The sequence below is a fragment of the Sinocyclocheilus rhinocerous genome, unplaced genomic scaffold (genome assembly GCF_001515625.1).
Source record: "Sinocyclocheilus rhinocerous isolate Xijiao unplaced genomic scaffold, SAMN03320098_v1.1 scaffold1493, whole genome shotgun sequence".
In the NCBI taxonomy this organism is placed as follows: Eukaryota; Metazoa; Chordata; class Actinopteri; order Cypriniformes; family Cyprinidae; genus Sinocyclocheilus; species Sinocyclocheilus rhinocerous.
In genome coordinates, this window is record NW_015640467.1 from 136,637 (window position 1) to 158,517 (window position 21,881).

General features: G+C 35.4%; 1 protein-coding gene across 1 annotated transcript in view; it reads right to left on the bottom strand.

Moving 5' to 3' along the window:
- Positions 1-18,044, bottom strand: part of LOC107753062 (SH3 and multiple ankyrin repeat domains protein 1-like) — a 50,624-nt gene extending 32,580 nt beyond the window's left edge. The window contains exons 1-7 of the mRNA XM_016569165.1: positions 17,796-18,044; positions 11,106-11,621; positions 7,030-7,233; positions 5,884-5,955; positions 5,640-5,748; positions 3,197-3,348; positions 2,093-2,260 (exon numbers count right to left, since the gene is read on the bottom strand). Coding sequence (XP_016424651.1) covers positions 2,093-2,260; positions 3,197-3,348; positions 5,640-5,748; positions 5,884-5,955; positions 7,030-7,233; positions 11,106-11,573 — 1,173 coding nt within the window. The 5' untranslated portion in view covers positions 11,574-11,621; positions 17,796-18,044. The remainder of the gene's footprint in view (positions 1-2,092; positions 2,261-3,196; positions 3,349-5,639; positions 5,749-5,883; positions 5,956-7,029; positions 7,234-11,105; positions 11,622-17,795) is intronic.
- Between the last annotated feature and the right edge of the window lie 3,837 nt (positions 18,045-21,881).

Below are 21,881 nucleotides of genomic sequence, written 5' to 3' on the forward strand. Positions count from 1 at the left end.
TATTTACGGTATAAATGCTTGGAAATAATATTTAACGTTTTCAAGTCCATTCATTATTTGTAGCACGCAAGCCATCTACACTGAACAAAATTATAAACGCAACACTTTTGTTTTTGCCCCCATTTTTCATGAGCTGAACTCAAAGATCTAAGACTTTTTTCTATGTACACAAAAGGCCTATTTCTCAAATATTGTTCACAAATCTGTCTAAATCTGTGTTAGTGAGCACTTCTCCTTTGCCGAGATAATCCATCCATCTCACAGGTGTGGCATATCAAGATGCTGATTAGACAGCATGATTATTGCACAGGTGTGCCTTAGGCTGGCCACAATAAAAGGCCACTCTAAAATGTGCAGAAAAAGAAAAGAAGAGAGAATTAAAAAGAGAAAGTTCTGTTTAGCATCAGGCAACAGACAGACAGCAGAAGACGATGAGTGAAATGAGAGATGAGAGATGAGTACCTGTGAACTTCAACTTCTCCAAACGCCTCTTCATGTCTGATCTATGGAGAGAGAGAGAGAGACAGACAGTGGAGGACTATGGACATGATTCAGAAGCACCTAGACGTTGTTCTCCATTTGTTGAAGACATTTATGTACTGTACTGTGATTGGGCTGTCGGATTCATGTCGTTTCAGACTCAGTCCGCCCACAGTGGGTTTGCTGATGTCGGTGGTGTGGTGTAGTGGTTATATCTCAGGGCTGATATGCTGGAAGGTCTCTAGCCATGCGCTATCACTGCTGTGCCTTAAAGCAAAGCTCTAAACTGCAGGTTGCTCCAGGGGAACATGAACTGTAATAAGTGTACTGGAGAAAAACATCTGCTTAAGGTTCTGACATGATTCTGCTTCAGGATTTTACATTAGGCAATATGTACAACAATCTTGAATTCTGATCATTTAAGTTTTAGTCATTTTATTATGTGCTATTATAATTTAGCACATAAATTTAGTTTTAATTAATTTTATTTCAGCTTTAGTTTTTAGTCATTTTAGTAATTAATTTATATTTTTTATATTATTTAATTATAATTATATTATTTATCTTTTTTATCATTTTTAATAATTTATCACTTATCATTTTTATAATTCTTTAAATATATCTAAATAGTTTTAATGAATTTTATTTCAGCTTTAATTGTAGTAATTTCAGTACTTAAACATTTATTTCAAATTCAAGCACATGAAATCAAAATGTGTTTATAACACTTTAAAAACACACAGAATGCAGTGCTGTCTAATTTCAAAAATAAGTCAATAAATAAATGCATACATTTATCAAACAGTTAATAATTAATTAAAATAAAAAAATGAATAAATATCATTTCAGTTAGTTGCCAAATCAACATTTCTAATTTTCTCAGATTTTCATCTGATATTCATCTTTTATTTTATTCCAGCTTAATTTCAATGATTTCTAATAGTATTAGTAAACAATAACACCTCTATTTAATAGTTTTTCTAAACAACAACAACTATAAATCTTTTTTGTACTGTGCTGAGTTTATTGCAAGTACAGTAGAGTTTGATCAGTTGCATGTCGACAACAAAATATAGCAAGAAGCATTTCTCCTCTATTTTAAACAACTGACAAGTCTAATTAACTTCATTCATGTGTAGCTGCATTTTACTGTTTGCATTTAGCATTGCAACCCATTATCAGATTCCTACCCATTAAGTAGCTTTTAATGAGGTTAAAGGTAAAGATCCCACCATCTAATATCTGATGGAAAAATATCTTCAACAGAGGATGAAAAGTGTCTAGCTGCTTACGAATACAGACACAGTAATGACCAGGATGAAACATGCATAAATATGCACAGGTGTTTAGAAACAAGAAGGCGAAGAGCACAAGAGACTGGCATGTTATTCAAATAAAATTTTTAAAAACTCAAACAATTAAAGAAATCCAAAGTTGTCTAATGTAGCAAAACACATATTTTATCATAAATAAAATGATAAATTAAAAAATTAGAGAATGATGTGAATATAAACGAAAAAACACTGAAGCAGACACATGCATGATGCACACATATACACACAGGCTTTGACATATATATATAATTCTCTTGTGTTTAAGACGGTAAACACACCTGGTGTGACTCGTCCCAGCCGTTCTCGTCTCTGATGCCCAGCCGTGCTCTGTAGTACAGCAGAGTCTCACAGCAGGACGTTTCGCCCCCTGTCAGCACCGAGTGGTATAGCGGCGTCAGTCCACAGCGGTCTCGATAATCTGGAGAAGCTCCCAAAGACAGCAGCGCCTGTAAAATGGGATGTTATGAATTATAAACAAACCCCATTAAAGATGCACTAATCGATATTTTGCAGTTGTCACCATCAATTTAACCTGTAAATGAAACGTTATGGAGATAAAGTATTTAGCTGCACATGATCATGATCTCAAAAAAAAAAAAAAAAACTTAGTTTAATATAGAAAAGGCTATACTTAGTGCATCTCAAAGAAATAGTTCACCCAAAAATACAAATTTGCTAAAAATGTACTCATCCTCAGGCCATCCAAAATGAGTTTGTTTCTTCATGCCAACAGATTTGGAGAAATGTAGCATTTGCTCAGCAATGGATGCTCTGCAGTGAATGGGTGCCATCAGAATGAGAGTCCAAACAGCCGATAAAAACATCACAAGTAATCCACACCACTCCAGTCCATCCGTTAACATTTTATGAAGTGAAAAGCTGCGTGTTTGTAGAAACAAATCCATTATTAAGGCATTTTTAACTTAAAATCATCACTTCATGCCAAAATATGAGTCCATAATCCATGCTTTGGATCCATTGAAAAAGTCAATGTCCTGTTTTCCTCTCACATCAAAATCTACACATATTTTGGACTGTTTTGCTTGTAAACAGTGTTTGATCTTTGCATATTTCTCTCCTGATTCAGACAACTTATTCACTGGAGAAATAAATATTATGGATAGAGGACTCATATTTAATGACTTATAATTAATGGACTGGAGTGGTGTGGATTATTGTGATGTTTTTATCAGCTGTTTGGACTCTCATTCTGACGGCACCCATTCACTGCAGAGCATCCATTGGTGAGTAATGCTACATTTCTCCAAATCTGTTCCCATGAAGAAACAAATGCCTGAGTACGTTTTCAGCTAATTTTCTTTTTTGGGTGAACTATGCCTTTAAATGCACTCATGCTGTGAATGAACTGCATGTGTTTGTACCATGAGTGTAGATTGGTTATGAGCTCTGACTGCTTTATGGAGGGGTGTGAGTCCGTCTATGGATCTGAAATCCACATGAGCTCCGTTCAGCACCAGAACACGAATCCCTTCCACGCTCAGATTCCCCTGAACCGCCAGAGTCAGAGGAGTCTCTGAGAAACAGATGAAAAGAGATACTGTCACTACAGCTACAGAAGAACAGCTTTATTTAAGAGAAACATGCAAAACACTAAACAGTAAAATAGCACACACACTCAAAAAACTGTAGTGTAGGAACTATTTTCATTTAGAAATTGCTAGTAAATTGTACTCTGTAGAGATACTTTATAGCTGAATTGAACCTGTTTTCATAATTGAAGAATTTTTATAACATATACTGTTATTTTCCTGTTTTGTTGCTAAAGTGAAGCTGCTTTGAAACAATCTTAATTGTATAATGTGCTATATAAATAAATGTGACCTGACCCCATACACTGTAAAAATATGTACTGTGTTAATATGAAAAAAAAAAAAAAAAAAAATTCTGGGTTGATTCCACGCAGGGGTTTTACCCGCATTTTGAATTACGCAATAATTTGGTCATTTCCTCATCCTTTTTTCTGCTGATTTTGTCTTACAGTGTAGCGTCCAGCTCACTAAATATACAGTTAATGTTCATAAAGTTAGCATTCATACCCAAATGGTTAACTATCTAAGGTTGCAACCACAAATCAGAAAGGATCCTTTCGATTACAACTGACCAATGAGCTGCAGCGTTACTGTGACGGCCCTATGACATCATAGTGCCTGTGAGCGAGATTCTGAACTCCTGCTTATTCCAGAACGCCGCTGCAATTAGTGCGCTGAACGTCACATCAATTAAAAAGCTTCCTTTAAATGAAACGGCACAAGAATAGACTCATAATGAACATAATGAGCTTTGAGTCTAAGGTCAATGAAATGAGACGATTCTGACAGGGAAATGTTGGCAACACAATGACGCTCATCTGAACTGAAAATGTCAAAGGAATATTATTCATTCAATCTACATCTACTACATAATATCACTAGATTAAAAAACAGGTCTAGAATTAAAAATAAAATAAAAATGAGGATTTATATTTTATTAATGGTTTAAACATAATAAACAGATCTAACATCCAGGCCAGTGTTATTTTAGTATCACTGATGTGATATTATATTATTAAATTAGATTTTATTTTTATATTTTCTGTTTTCATTAAAAAATTTTTTTTAAAGTTTTAGTAATTTTGTTGTATTTTTTTGTCATTTTTATTATATTTGTATCTTAAAATATGCTATATAGATATAATAATAATAATAATAATAATAATGACAAAAACATTACTGAAGAAAACAAAATTACTAAGAATGAAAGTGAAAACTGAAAATAATTATTTATTAAAAACATTTTTCAATTTATTTTTACTTTATTTATTTTTAGTTATTTTAGTGTTTTAACTTAAATAAATGAAAATGAGAAATGTCGCATTGGCAGCTAGCTGAAATAAAATAAGTTAAAAAAAAATTTTTTTTTTACAAATATTTTATTTCAGCTAATGTTTATTTTATTTCGAAGGGTAACACCTTACAACAAGGTCCTATTAGATAATAAAGCAATAAGCCCCAATAAGCCGTGGTTTACAGTGAATTTATAACAGCTAAGGGGCGTTGTTAGGTACGACGCGAAGCGGAGTTAGCTGTTATAAATTCACTGTAAACCACGGCTTCTTGGGGCTTATTGCTTTATTATAAAACGGATAGTTCCGGTCCTTGATTCTGATTGGCTGAGCCACGTTCGAAGCTGTTGTCAATTACTCTACAAACTACTACAAAGCTTATTGCTTTATAATAAAACGGATAGATGCGAAGCAGAGTGCCTAAAACCCCCTTAGCTGTTATAAATTCACTGTAAACCACGGCTTCACGGGGCTTATTGCTTTTATAAAATGGTTATTCCATATACGTAGTAAGGTTTCACAAAATAAAACAGAGCAAATAAAGTGTAATGATACAAATAAAAACAGTATTCTTCCACCAAACAATGTAGTTCCTCAGAAACAGTTGTGGTTCCAACAAAGTGGTTGCCGAGCAACACACAGAAGTAAACAGAGGTGTGCGTTTGTAGTGTAATTTACAACAGCTTCGAACGTGGCTCAGCCAATCAGAATCAAGGACCGGAACTCTCCGTTTTTATAATAATGTATTAGTAATAGCTGAAATTATCCTTAACCTTGTTTGTTCATGTTACCTTATGTAAACAAGTGTTTCAAGTAACGAAATTTTTATAGTTTTAGTTTATGATAATAACCCAGTTCATGCTGATTACCAAAATAAAATGGTTGCACTTTTTCACACTGGCATATTTGCTGCAACTAAGTTTGTCTAGGCAAAAGTACTACCTGGAGACTCTCACGGGATTCAAGACCCTTCACAGTCTCACCTCCGCTCTCAGTGTCATGGTAGTTGGGGTCCAGTCCTTTCTCCAGAGCTTTACTCAACTTCTCCGCCGCTCCAGCATAAACATAATCCAGAAACTTCTTCAGATTGGCCTGCAGAGGGAGACACACACAGAAGCTTCACCTCCTTCCTACTGTATACAACACATCCAGCTTTCCACAAAAGACTGTTTCTACAATCATATACGATCTGTTTTGGTAGCTATACTTATTTTGTCTTGTATTTACCTTGGTGTGCAGCTTCGCTAGTTGTTTCTCATCCAGGTTTGTCTGTTTGTAGACCCGCGTCTTATATCTGAACTGTAAATTAAAGACAGCAGGAAGAGAAGAGGGAGTACAGAGAAACTGGTTAAAGCTATGTCAATTGACAAGGTCTGAAAAAATAACACATAAATGAGAGATTTAATACAGACTGTTTGATTCAAACTACAAAAGAGAGAGATGCACCATATCTGGAGATTTTAAAATTAGGCTAAAGCACTGTTCAACTTTGAAGCCACATAAAATAAATAAATAAAAATATACACAGGAAAAACAAACAAATAAAACAGTTTAACTTCTTACTAATACATCTTAGGTAAACTTATAAATATACTATGTGTAATTAAACAATTTAAAACTTAAATTAGAATAAAACTGAAATACATGATAGTTTAGTTCATTATTGCAGTTTCATAATTTTTAGTTTATACTGTCACTGTTTTAATGTTTAAACTGTGCTGAAATGCCATTAAAAATAGTTTCACATTTTAAACAAAAATAAGTTTTTTTTTTGTTTTTTTTTACATTTTATAATTTTTCATAAAGGTATACGGTAACACTTCACAATAAGGTCCCAATATTTTATGTCAATGCATTAAATAATATTAACCTAAAATGAATTAATCTTAAAATTGGTTAATAAAAATATTTATTTTAAAAATATTTTTTACATATTTTATTTATTTAATAGTAACTATTCAGTATTAACAGTACAATATTAACAGTAACAGATATATAAAATATACAAATATAATAAAATATTAAGAGATACAACTTTTGATTTGATTAATTTATTAGTAAATGTTCAAATTAACATCAACTAGGATTAATAAATGCTTTAGAAGTATTTGTTATTGCTAGATCATGTTAACTAATACAGTTACTGTAATTAATGTTAGCAAATGAAACCTAATGGTAAAGTGTTACCTGCGATTCTTCTCAGCAGGTTCCTATTGTGACAACTTGCCCCTAAAGGCTCAACAAGTGTTAAACAACCTGTATTATTTTTTTTTATAGGTCAATAATGGTGGGAATGTTCAAGCTCTTTTAGGAGCATTCTAGGTGATGTTGTCTAGTGTTAGTGAGCCTGTGATCTCATATCCTCCATAGCACCTCCAGGTAGGGCACTCCCTTCTCCAGGGACTGGCTGAACTCTCGAAGCAAGCGCTCCTCCTCCAGGAACTTGGCATCTCGTCCGTCTCCAGCTGGCTGGAAGAGGCCGTAATTGTAAACGTCCCACAACGACTCGCTGAGAGAACAAATAATCTGCTGCTTCGCACTCCAAACACTTGAATCGGGATCAAACCGCAAACACTTCTACAGACGGCGAGAGAGAAAACAGGTTCGTGAGAACAACAGATTGAACTGGATTTAAAGTTCAAAACAACTTTCTGCTTTATTGATGTGCCGTCGCTCACCACAGAGCATCATTTTGACTCATAACTCATACTAAAATTGTGTTTACAGTAATGTTTTTACAGTGTAAATACATTCTGGAGGGTTTGCAAGCAGAAATGTGCAACCTGTATATATGTAAAAAAAAAAATATATAAATCCTTTTTTTTTTTTTTTCAAATAAACGTTAACTGAAATTAAATAATATATGAAACACTTAAACTTCTTTTAATTCAGCTAGTTGCCAAGGCAACATTTCTTATTTTCATTCATTTGAAGTAAAACAACAATTAAAAAACAAAATCTATAAAATTAAATATTTAAATTATAAAATATATAAATATTTAGTAAAAAAAAAACAAATTTATTATTTATTATTTTTACAAAAAAAAATAAATAATAAAATTGACAAAAACAACAAAATTAATAAAACTAGCTCAAATTCAAGTGAAAACAGAAACTTTACTGTAATATAAGAAAATACAATATTCAAAATATTAACAAAAACTATAATAAAATATCATTGATACTAAAAAGAAATATTCATTATTATTTATATTATTATATTATTCATATTAATGAATATTAAATACTATAATAATTCATATTAAAATGACACTGAAACCCATTACTGTAAACATATTTGCAATATGCTACATGTTCTGTGATTAAAAACATGCATTACAATATAAATATTAAATATTATAATATTTAATGTTATATTAAAATGACGCTGAAACCCATTTTTGTAAATATATTTGCAATATGTTGCAACCATTTTCTGTGGCGAACAACAACATGTCAAAGATTCTATTGATAATTAATGACACCTGTTGAATATTTCTGTGTTGTCTGCTTTGGAACGTAATCAATCACTTTTACAAGCTCTTTCAACAGCTTTAAAACAGTCATCTGACATACTGTAAACCATAAACCATCCTGCATATTAAAATCCAACACCAAACTTCAGTAATATGTAGCTTTATCTGGGGATTGTTAATGTGCCGCGATGGAGTGTGCTAAAGTGAGCTGCTAACTGAGTCAGGAGTTGAGATGAGTTTAGATGAGAGCGATTTTGACATTAAATCAGGTCAGAGCTCCCACACAACTCCAGCTCAGTGTGTGTGTTTATTTAAAATTTCCCCAGAATAGCGTCACACACACAATAATAATCAAACGCAGTAAATATTCTTTCATTACGGATTCCCATGTTCCCCTTTTCTCCCCCAGAATTAATTTCTTTTTTAATTTTCTTCTAATGTCTCGATCCCTCCCACAGTAACCTTGGGAGACACAACAGATCCAGAGTATATTAAAGTGTGTGTGTTACTTTGAAGCTTCCATTAGAAACATTTACTGTTGTACAGTGTGTGTGTGTGTGTGTGTGTGTGTGTGTGTGTGTATGCAGGGCTGGATTTACGCATAGGCATTCTAGGCACGTGCCTATGCTCGCTCGTCCAGGGGGGGCCCAAACACAATGAAGAGATATATAATATTTTTGTTATACTATGGGATATCTACAACAGTAAAAGAACCAAAACCCCAGAAGACATTGAGGAAATAAATATAACAAACAAAAATGACAAACTATTTCCATGTCTTCAACCTTTTTTAAGTACAGAAATCACACTTTTCTCCTCTCACAGACGCACACACAGTACAGACACGCACACGCGCACACACGCAGAGCTGCGAACAGAAACTTGTTGTCAGAGCTGCGGCTGTGGCTGCCCCATGAATTTATCAATAAAATAGTTTCGCAGCTGAAAAACTATACATGACATTTCTCAGTAGCGAGGTTCTTGAAGCAGTTCAACTTAATGATTCGCTATTAGTAGATGCTGCTGCTGAATACTGTTGAGAGACGCACAGACGCACGTATTCACACGCACTTAATCTCTCTCTCTCTTTCATTCTCTCTCTCTAATAACAGCGTTAGACTGCATTAATAACTGCGTTAGCATGCATATCAATGGCTCAAGCCTCAGTTATTAGCTCTAAAATGACATTTTGGAATTTGCAACGGAAGGTTTGTCTCAAGGGCGTTAAAATGATTAGAGAAATAATGCACTCCCGAAGTGGTTATGTGGCCACGTCGCCGCGCCTATTAATGGAATGGTCTTTCTCAGTTCTCAAACAAATTAAGAACTACATTCAACGCAAGCGCTTATTGCGATAGAAAACACTGTAACGGTTTCCACTGATTAAGAAATATTTTTGTTTGCTTGGGTGGTAATATTAGGCCTATTATATTAATTGGGAAGGGGGGCCCAAAAATGTGTTTTGCCTATGTCACAAAAAGAGGTAAATCCGGCCCTGTGTGTGTGTTAGGACACATGAACATCAGACCTTAATAAAGAAAAGGAAACAGCAGCGTTTGAATTCATAGAGATATCTGACTTTTGATTACAGACTTTGGTGTTTTGGCAAATGTGAGCACAGTCTGAGACATTATTAAGATCTCTTCTGAAACTTTTAAAGGAGACACGTGAGAGGGGTGTGACGTTTCTGGACAACATGTAATAGGCGGTTAGCGAATCACAACACACTGGGCCAGCTAACCAATCTGAGCCCGGTTGTGTATTTCTGAGGGAGGGGCTTCACAGAACCAGGAACTCGACAGACAGTTTTTAGGAGAACGGAAACAGCATTCTAGAATAAAGGGAAAATATGTGAAAATAATGTGTTTAAAAAAAAAAAAAAACACGTTACACTGCCACTGTAACGGTTTCCACTGATTAAGAAATATTTTTGTTTGCTTGGGTGGTAATATTAGGCCTATTATATTAATTGGGAAGGGGGGCCCAAAAATGTGTTTTGCCTATGTCACAAAAAGAGGTAAATCCGGCCCTGTGTGTGTGTTAGGACACATGAACATCAGACCTTAATAAAGAAAAGGAAACAGCAGCGTTTGAATTCATAGAGATATCTGACTTTTGATTACAGACTTTGGTGTTTTGGCAAATGTGAGCACAGTCTGAGACATTATTAAGATCTCTTCTGAAACTTTTAAAGGAAGGAGACACGAGGGGCGTGACGTTTCTGGACAACATGTAATAGGCGGTTAGCGAATCACAACACACTGGGCCAGCTAACCAATCTGAGCCCGGTTGTGTATTTCTGAGGGAGGGGCTTCACAGAACCAGGAACTCGACAGACAGTTTTTAGGAGAACGGAAACAGCATTCTAGAATAAAGGGAAAATATGTGAAAATAATGTGTTTAAAAAAAAAAAAAAACACGTTACACTGCACCCACACAGTCAAGCCTTTACAAAAAGCTGATCAACCACCCCTTTAATTATGAATAATAATATAATCAAATATTAAATTATTATTTGATTTCTATTTATTTGACAATTATTATTTAAAATATAAAAATGAAATATAAATTATGTACATTTATAATAATAATTTTATTTCTATTTATTTGAATAAACAATAAAAAGTAAAAATTACACTGCAAATATACAAACAAAAATATTAATTATGAATAATAATAATAATAATAAAATATATATTTTAAATAATTATTTTATTTTTATTTATTTGACAATTATTTAAAAAATCATAAAAAATAAAGTAAAAATTATGAATATTTATAATAAATATGCCATTATGGCATATTATTGTTATTGATAGATTTGAAATCAATATTGGTAAACGCAAATATCTGTGGACGCAAAATTAGGTTTTAGTAATTAAGTAAGTTATCGAGTAGAGAATTTGACAAAATGATAATCGGCCAATCTCTAGTACAGATTGTGAGTATGTGTGTGAACAGAAATGGGCAGACCGTTTGTTTGATGTCAGGTATGCCGATGCGGAACACAATCACGGCGAGGTGCGAGTCTTCCACAGGTGTGACTGTAGTCATGCTCCGCTCCATGAGACGCCGCCGGGCCTGCTGACTGGTCAAGACCGGGTGATACAGCGGCTGATTGGTTGTCTGATGATAAAGAGTCGGCTGACTGGGCAAATGTGGGATTCCTCTTTGGGCGGAGTTAATGGCCCTGGGCTGTCTCTCTCCTCTCTGCCATCCAATCACAACGGCCGCCGGTTTGGATCCGTCCGTCTTGCGTCCGGTCCGGTTCTGGTGTTCCTTGTCTCCCATATTGATCATCCCATTTTGTTTCAATCTCTTCAATCGCTCCTCCTCATCCTCCTCATCCTCGCCCTCTTTGTCTTCGGCGCTGCCAAAAAAACGCTTGGTGTTTCCCAGCATCCTTTGCTGCACCGTGTCAGCAAGCAGTGTTGATGTCATGGCATTGAGTCATGCTGCTTATTGGCATCCACCTTAATGTGAGACAGACTGAAGAAAAGAATGAGAGAATAATCATTAGAGGAGTAAAGCATTTCATTTTACTGATGTTAAAATAAATTCCAGATCTATAAACAATCAGAATAAAGCCACATATATAGAAACCAGAAAATCTAACCATTTAAACACCCTAGCAACACACTAACAACAACTCAAAACACCCCAGAAACACACTAACCATTCAAACACCATAGCAACACACTAACAACAACTTAGAACACCCTAGCAACACATTAACTACTCAAACACCTTAGCAACACTAACAACCACTCAGAACACCCTAGCAACACACTAACAACCACTCAGTACACCCTAGAAACACACTAACCACTCAGAACACCCTAGCAACACACTAACAACAACTCAGTACACCCTAGAAACACACTACCCACTCAGAACACCATAGCAACCTACTAACAACCACTAAAATTCCCTAGCAGCACATTAACAACCACCCAGAACACCCTAGCAACACACTAACAACCACTCAGAACACCCTAACAACCACACTGAAACACCCTGGCACTGCACTAACCATTCAAACACCCTAGTAACACACTAGCAACCACTCAGAACACTTTGGTAAATGCATAGCAACACCCTGGTAACAACACTGCAAATATATTGAATAAATAACAGCACATTTTAGTCACAAATGGCTTCAGAAACCTTTCATTTAATAAAGATCTGCAAGCTAAGACATTGTGTGGGACTTTTTCCACAATTTATTTCTAAAAATAACAAACTCCTGCCATTTCTCCAGGGCACACAGGCTGGATTCAATTTGCAGAAGACAGAGTTGAATTTGGGCTAAATTACAGTGCGATTTAGTCGTTCTCTGTGTATCTCTATGTGCTGGTGACGTCCATGTGCATCTCCAAGATGATCTTACTGTTCTTAATTTGCTACTGTTAACCTTCACCAACCATTTATGAGCCTGAAAAGACATAACGCATAACGCAACGACTGTAAGTTGATGAGCTGATTTATCCGTGTTTTAAGAGGTTTTTAGATGGATGCAGAGGCTTTTTAGGTCGGGTAGAATCCACAATCTCTAACGGAGTTCGTTTGCTGGCTTCTATGGCTGTAGTCGCTGTGTTTTCCACCAACTAGCAACCCGGGCTGTTGAAATACTATAATGGGTAAATTGGCAGTGGGCTGAGTCACACAGACCAAAACAAAAACAGACATTCTGACACGGAATGCAAACTTCAAAGTACAATAACTGGCTGTAGCATTGTTTTTCAGAAACACATATATGACCTTAGCATGTTTCCTAAATATCTGCAAACATATTATGGTATTTTTATGCTTTAGTACAGTCAAAGAAATTACAGCACCTTTAAATCCTGTTCACTAAAATTCACTGACCAGTAAGCAAAAACAGTCCTAGATACTTTAATGAAATAATGTCCATTACATATTTCAATCTGTCTTTATTTCATAATGAGAGTTGCAATTGCTCCAACCTCACAGCCATGATAAAATCGTGTATGTGGCGTCATGCATATTAACTTTAACCCACTGATAAAACAGATATTTTTTAATCTTAAATTTGAATTCAAACACACCAAAACTTTAGACAGCATAATAAAAATACTGGATATTTGAGAACATTTCTTAACACTGAGCATGTGTGATTGAAGAGCTTTAGTGTTTTGTGAAAAGTGCTATACAAATAAATCAACCTGACTTACAGATTGCATCGGTTGCATTGAGTGTGTGATTTGGGTCACTGACCTGTAGCATTGTAAAGCATCAGCCGCTGTATTTCTGCTGATTATATTGTTGTATAATTGCACACGAGAGGGACACTGACTCACTGGATTTATTTATATCATCTTTCAGTCACCATGTTTATGTCTCCCCTTAATTTTACACACTTCTTCTTTTTTCACAAATGCCTTAAAAAGCATAACTGCACATGCACCAGATATCTATCATCTGTACAGTAAATACTGTAAAGAGACACTGACGTCAGTGACGTCCACATTTAGAAACTGTCCCGTAAACCTCCAGAGATCTCCGTCACCTCATTACCGACGGCTCGTGGTGACAGATTCACCCCTTCACAGCTTTAGGTGGTTATTTACGTTAAAAATCACAACCTCTTTTGTGATTCATCAAGTGCACATTCACCCAATGCAAATACTGAAATAGTTACAATTATTGTTGGAATACTATTTTTATTTCTACATTCCTATGTCTTAATTATTTTTAATAATTTAGTTTTGGATCTTTGGATAACATATTATCCAAATAAGTTTAACATTATCTAAAAAACGAATCTAAAATTATTATTATTAAAATTAGTTTATATTAAATAAATCTAAAATTATCCAAATAATTGTATCTAAATAATAAGGTAGATTTTGGATAATACAAAGATTTTTGGATTTTTATATTATGGAATTTATTTATCATTATATGTCTCTGTATTAAAATTCAGCTTGAAGATGATAAAAACAGCACATGCTTCATTCTTTGAAATGCCAGAAAATGCATGAATTCTTAGTTCTCATAGGAAAAGGTAAATTTTTAGTGTGTGATTTATCTGAAATAGATTACCTCAAGGATAGACTGGTGTTAAAAGAAAAAGTAAATTATGCTGTAGTAATTTCTGTGAACAGTTATACAGAAAACACCACAAAATAAGTGATAAATGAAGTCTATTTCACTGATATAGCCAAGCAAAAAGCACAGATCTGTACATGGAGATCAGGTTTACCTGCTTTAAACAAAACTCTGAATATCTTTCCCAGATCTGATGCCACTAACCTGGTAAACTTTGGTAAATCCAGTGACTATTCATCCTCAAACGCACCCGTTGAATCAACCCAGTACTTTGTAAACACAACTTTGTTTTCCAGATGGACTGATAAAAACCCTTTGATGTTTAAAAAAACAATCAAATTGATAGAGTGATTGATCTTGATCAAGTGTTTTCATCGTACGCTTAGAAAGAGACTATATGTGGCGTCTGACGTTCAGACTAATATCATATCGACTCTTTAAAACAGGCTGTTAGTAAACTTGACTGGTTACACTGGTGCCAATTCAAGAGTGAATCAGGCCAGCGAGACACAGATGGTCTCCTTCATACACTCTCCAAATCAATTGCTCACTCCATCTATAATACAGAGATGTCAAAATCAAGTTGAGTTCCTGATACAGGGCTGGAGTTAGTCGGGGTCAGGCACTAAAAACACAGTGATTTCTCACTGGTTAAGCTAGTCAGTAGCCTAGTGGAAACACAAACACACCACGTTAATATTTCATATTTTAAATATCAGTCAGTAATTTCATCCATGTGTGTGTGTGTGTGTGTGTGTGTGTGTGTGTGTGTGTGGAAACCGGACTTTGAGGACAATGGACACAAGACGAGGCCTGTCAAACAATACTATACCATAGAGGAATGCATGCGAGTTAGTCAGTAGTGCAATAGAACCATTATTGGGTGACAGAAATAACTAAATACAGCTCTTTTTCCACGTGCGTTTTGTCCAAGCGTCCATTCAGCTTGCTGGCTCCCTTTTTTGTGAGAAGAAACCCTTTTACACACACCTCCTGTTGTATTGTACTTCATTCTCTCACATACATAGCGCACCGCCCCCCCTCCTATGTAGGACAGGGTGAATATAGATATATTTCCAGTGAATTGGTCCCCAGAAACTTTAATTGGAGAACTTCCATGGAACAGACTGTCCCACTTTTATAACCCGTTAAAATGAAGTGGAGCAACCAGGTCCAGCATTGGTCCCTTCATGTCTCTCACTCTCTTTGTGTCTCTCGGCGGCCATCGCTCCATTAGAAAAGAATGACAACGCAGATAACGGACAATTAAACCGAGTTTTGGTGGTCTTTTCTGCACTCTTTCCCTGGAGCTCAGAGTGAGATTGGGCTCTTGAGAAAAGCACAAAAGCGCTTTCTATTTCCATATCACACCTGCTAAAGCCGTGGTGACAGAGATCATGAATGGTGCTTATCACTGTGAAAAGAGATAAATCATACACTGCATTTATTGGGAATAAAAGTGAATTGTTCAAACGTTCATTCGAATGCAGTAATGACATGATTTACAAGAACAATACTAAACAGCCCAATAATATACAGAACCATTCAAAAGTTTGGGGTCGGTAGCATTTATTAATTTCTGGAAAGAAGTTTCGTCTGCTCACCAAGGCCGCATTTCTTGATAAAAAAATGCAGTAAAATCAGTAATAACATTTCTGATTATTATCAATGTTGAAAACAGCTGTGCTTCTTCATATTTCTGTGAAAACGCATACATTTTATTTTTCAGAATTCTGTGGTGAATAGAAAATTCAAAAGAACAGAATTTATTTGAAATAGAAATCTGTTGTAACATTATAAATGTCTTTAATGCCAATTAATGCATTTTTGATGAATAAAAGTATTTATTTTATTTTAAAAAGAATCTTACTCACCCCAAACTTTTGCTTCACAATGCTAGGGTGTTGTGGGTGTTGCAATGTGGATGCTAAGGTGTTTTGATTGGTTACTAAATTGGATGGTTGTAAACTCTCTAGATTTGACTAAAGTCCCTTCTTCAATTAAGTCTGTGGAACTTCTTCATTAGTTTAATCGTAATTCTGATCACTTCACATTCGGGAACAGCCTCTTACAGAGCTACGTGACCAACCATCATTTTACGTCCAGTAATTCAGTGTGAAACACCTCCTGCTGCTATTACAAAAGCCACACAGACTTTGTCAAAACCATCCAGACGCGAGGATGCATTTCAGAAAAATACAGGTGCATGTGAGTATTTATCAACATGAAGAGAAAAGGCACTAAGGACACCGGTGACCAGTGTTGCTAAAATTATCACACCATGTTGTCCTACAAAAACCACACTAGCGCATGTGAAGCTGATAGATCTCCTGCAGTGAACAAATGGAGGAAACTCAGCTGATCATAAATAAACTGAAGTGTGGGGAATCAAAACCGAACCATTTCCTTGAATACTAATGCATAACCAACATGTTCTGTATGTTTGAGGGCTTTTCATAGATTGCTTAACCTTGGAATAAAGTCTTTATTTAATACCGCATGGGTAAAAGGCCACTTTTAGCTCTGGGTGATGAAACTCTGATTCAGAGCTAGTTAGTTGTGCTTTTGTAGTGCCAAAGGTGAAGAGTGTGACTCAACGCAATGCTAGAGGTGTTTGTCAGCAACACACAACCAATAATAAACCATTAATGCTTATGCCATTAAATATTCATGCACTGTTTAGTTTCAAACATAACAGTTAACACTCCAGCATGAATTTCCTACTATTGGATTTACATGCCAAAATGTACACGCGAAACTGGTAAGATAACTCAGAGTGACGTTAATACAGGAAATCACACATGAACAGCCCAAATAATGAGGAGAAGCTTTAGAGAAGGAACCCGAACGAGGAGGAAACCCACAGCCGTGACCTCATTGAACAACATACTGGAGGTCAGCGCTCTAGAAGACAGGAGGAGTAGGAGAGAAAACTGGGACGAGGAGAGACAGAACGCAAATGATGCTGGGAAAGAGCTCAGGACATGAGAATGAGTGTAAGTGCTGGAGGGGAAAAAAAACACAAGACCAAGAGAAACTCCACAAAAACACAACAATCAGTCCGTCCACAACTCTTAAACGTCACAAGCACACATGCTGCTCTCAGAGAGATAGAGAGAGAGAAAGATATAAGAGAAAAACAGAAAGATAGAACGACAGATAGAATGACAGACAGACAGAACAACAGACAAAAAAATGGATGGATGGATGGATGGATGAAATGATAGACAGAATGAACGAACAAACGAACGAAAGATGGATGGATGGATATACAGAACGACAGACAGACAGAATGATAGACAAAACGATAGATAGATCGATAGATCGATAGATCGATAGATCGATAGGTAGATAGATAGATAGATAGATAGATAGATAGATAGACAGACAGAATGATAGACAAAACGATAGATAGATAGATAGATAGATAGATGACAGACAGACAGACAGACAGACTTCACATTCCTGCTAATGCACACCAGCACAACTGCAACACTTTCTCAAAAGTCATCTTTCAAGCATCCCGGTAGTCACATGCATGCAATAGTTTTTATCATATCTTATCGGATGCACTATCCAACTGGGAATTACCTGATTGTCCATCCTGAGCTTCCTCATTCCAGCACAGAAGAGCTGCTTCGCTCCAGAGATGTGGTCAGCAGGGCAGAACAGGGTCCAGAGAGACGCAGCCAAAGCAAACAGTCATAAAATGCGAATAAGTGTGTTTTCCCGTGCACGTTCAGGCGCTGCGTCCATGCAGGATCACCTCCAGCACTGGAACAATCTCTCTTCTGATCTCTCCCGCTGTCATGCACTCAAACACTCCTCCCTCCAGCCTCGCTCTCCACACACATACACACACACGGCCTATCAGATCAAACTGGCTCGCATCTGAAGCTTGGGTTTCATCCGGATCTTCTGTGGCTTTGTGGGAAGAAGTCATCTGTTATGCTTGGAAACCACTGAAAGAGGAAAACATAAATGTTTCACATGTATAATGCAAGACATCCATGCATATGTGTGTTTAAGTGTGTGTGCATGTAGAAAAATATCTTTGCATACTCTGACACACACAAACACACACTCTTAAACAGAAGTGGGTCATGGATGGAAAAATGAAAGGAGAAATTAGCCTGCCTGCGTGTGTTCATGCGACGTGCTGGGGTGAATTAGACTACGACTGCAGAAATCATCACCAGTCCTCGTCACGCTGAGGTTAATCACCATCTCTCACCCACAAGGTTTGTACGAGGACACTGAGAACAAACACTCAAGATACACTTACAAGACACAAAACAGTAAGAGAGAATGACTGGCCTTCACCGGATAAAAACGGAACCGATGAAGACAGAAAATCAGGACAGAATCTACAGAGCATTGCCTTCTTCACAAGAGTCTGTCTGTGGTTTTTCCACTTTGAAATCAGACCTGTTTGGGAGCTTATTAGTGTCATTTGATTAGTAAAGCATCACTGTTACTAGTGCTCATGCTCAAACCTCTAAAACCTCTAAAAGTATGTGTTCTTTTAGTATTATTTATATATTATTATTGTATTTAATAATATTTTTAATTAGCTTTTATTTTTATGTTTTCATATTTTAATTTTATTTCCATTTTTATTTAAATTTGGTTTGTTTTAGCAATTTTGTTATGTGATTTGTTTAGTTATTTATATGTATAGAAATACTTCAATTCTTAAGATTTTCATAGCTAATAGTTTTCAATATTTTCAATAAATGCTTGCTAACTGAGGCACTTCAGTTGTTGTTTTTTTCTTTGTTTATTAACAAAACTTCAAAATCATAAAATAATTTGTAAAAAACTAAAAAAAAAAATCACTTCAACTTATAGTAAATTTATTAGTTTTTTAAGCTTAAGGTTGTCATTTACTATTTGTTTTATTTTATTTCAGATTTAGTTAAATTACCAAAAATGTATCATCAAAACTGCATGAATTTATGTTAATGAACACTTTTTCATGTTTTTACAAATGCAACAATTAAACAATTAATATATGCATTGTTCTCTCGGTCTGTCATTCTCTCATCTATTGCTATCTCTCTATCAATCTGTCATTCTATCCATCGTTCTATCAATTGTTCTCTGCCGTTCTGTCATTCTATCTTTTTTCTCTGTATCTTTTGTTATCTCCGTCTACCTATTGTTCTCCCTATCTCTGTCATTCTATCTATCTATCTATCTATCATCTATCTATCTATCTATCTATCTATCTATCTATCTATCTACATACTAGCAGTCCTGCTGCCTAATTACTAATACATGTCTTTCTTCAGCTCGAAACGGAACTGAACGTGGCCTGTTTGTTGCCAGCGTTAGGCCGTGTGTTGCTCCCCACCGCTCTCCTGTTTTCTGACCTATCAAAACAGACCCAAGTCCCACCCTGTCCTCTCACTATAACATCAAAGATCGGTGTCCTTAAATTACAGCCACGATGAAGCCGATAAACAGTTTGGTTCCTCGACTAGTTTATGCATTAAAATCTTCTCACAGAGCTGATCTGTGTGCTTTCAAACGAATAATAGGAATTTGATGCATTACATGAAGACAGAGCTGAAACCACTTATATACTTATATGCTATTTTGTGCTACCAAAAACAGTAACATCTTGTGTATAAATTAATCACATTACCCATAAGGATGCATAATTAATTTATTCAAGTACTTCTCAAAGCTAGATTGCATTTAGTCATCAATAAACTAGATTTTTACATTTATGAAGAAAATGTGAGAGGTTTCTTACAAAACTCACTGTGGCTTGATGTTGAGGTGGTCAGAGCGTTGCTATGTAATTGCTTGGTGGTCGCTTACAGATCCAAGTCAATTATTCAGGTCCGTAGTTATGGATCGGGTCCCTCCTTCAGTGCAAATCTGTGAGATTAATGCAAGTTAACTGGCCAAGAAGACACATGCTTTGAGGAATTATTCATGTCTGGAGCACAAACACATCGCATTACTAAGTCTAAATATGGAATAAGCAATAATAATAGTGATACTTGATCTAGTCAACACCACTAATTAAGACTAGCCAGTAAAAACAAAACCTCTACTTGTAGCCTTCTCTTTCTATTCTTAAAGCATTGTAAAGATGCCTGGACTGTTTTAACATTGAAAACAAACTAGTGGAATAACTTGTACTCTGAGATAAATGCAAAAGACCTCAAAATCCCCAACATGTCTAAAGCCAAATCACTGATCCTCTGTCCGTTATATACTATATATAGATAATAATAATAGATCTGTGACGAATTGCTTTTGTTCAAGTCACTTTGGATAAAATTGTCTGCTAAATGCACAAATGTAAATGTAAGGAAGATGAATATTAAAACTGTTACAATTACTAATGAAAACAATGTGTATAATAGGGCATCAAAATATTACAGTACAATGCATTATCCAGGTTTCAAAGAGAGTGCTGCTATAAATTCATGTGGCCAAAATGACTCCGCGATTTCAGCACATTTTTCAGCCCCTAACAAAAGCATCATCATCCATTCATTTCTGAACAGCTTCTTTCATTTCATGTGAAAATGTTCCTATGTGCACAACTGTGCAAAAAATTCAACCAGCACATTAAACATATATTAAACACCAAAATGATTTAATCTAAAACAAAAGAATTAAAGTGCTGACTAATAAGCATGTTGCTGTTCATAAAGAACGCCATCACTGGGTATTCTGGGAAATGCACAGGAAGGTAACACACACACACACACACACACACACAATGCAAGTTCCTCTTTCACAAAAAGCAAATAACTAGGAACTAATCTTGAATAAACTGTGAAAACTTCCAATGTTTTTAGAAATTAAAGAATGTCGTCTTTGCTCTCCAGTGGATGCCACTGACCTGTGGGACGCCCTGTCAGAAAGGACTGAATGCAAATTCATTAATCCAAGTAAAATCAAAACCAAGACCACATACTCTACAACGGCCCAAATGCATCTGAATGACTCACTGAGTGTTCACTGTACAACACTTGTCTGCTTTTAACCACTATTGCACATTAAGGAAATTTAAAAAAATTGCTGAGCACTAAAAAAAAAAAACTGCGCTCACTGAAAATGAGAGTGTGGTTAATTTAGTTTAAGACATGAAACACTTTCACAGGAAATTGCTTTGCCAAAACTGAAAATACACAAAACTCAAGAGTTAACAAGGATCTGTGAACAGGCTGAACAGAGGTTAACTAACAAGCATTTCAAATAGTTTATTAGACCATCTTTCACTAATTCAAAATTTAAAAAATTATAATTTACACACATAACAAACCCAGTCAGCACACAGATATTTTCCTGAGCAATACATTTTCTTGCAATTTATGTAGATGCATAATTATACGTACATGCAGTTTTAATAAACTCACATAAATTGAGAGAGTACATGGAATAACCACCCTTCCGTATAATTAATTTGTCACACCACACTGAGCATTTGAGCATTTAACATGAACATTAAGGCAAAAAAAGTGATAAAAATGCTAAATATGTCAAAGTAAGCACCTAAATTATAGATTCATATCATTTTGAATCTACATTCTTGATCATTAAAACAATATTCTAGAATATCCTAAATATTATCTATGGGCATTAACAGAATTGTTAAACTGTTATCTGTAAAACAGATGTAAGTATAGTTTAGAACTTACAGCAAATTAA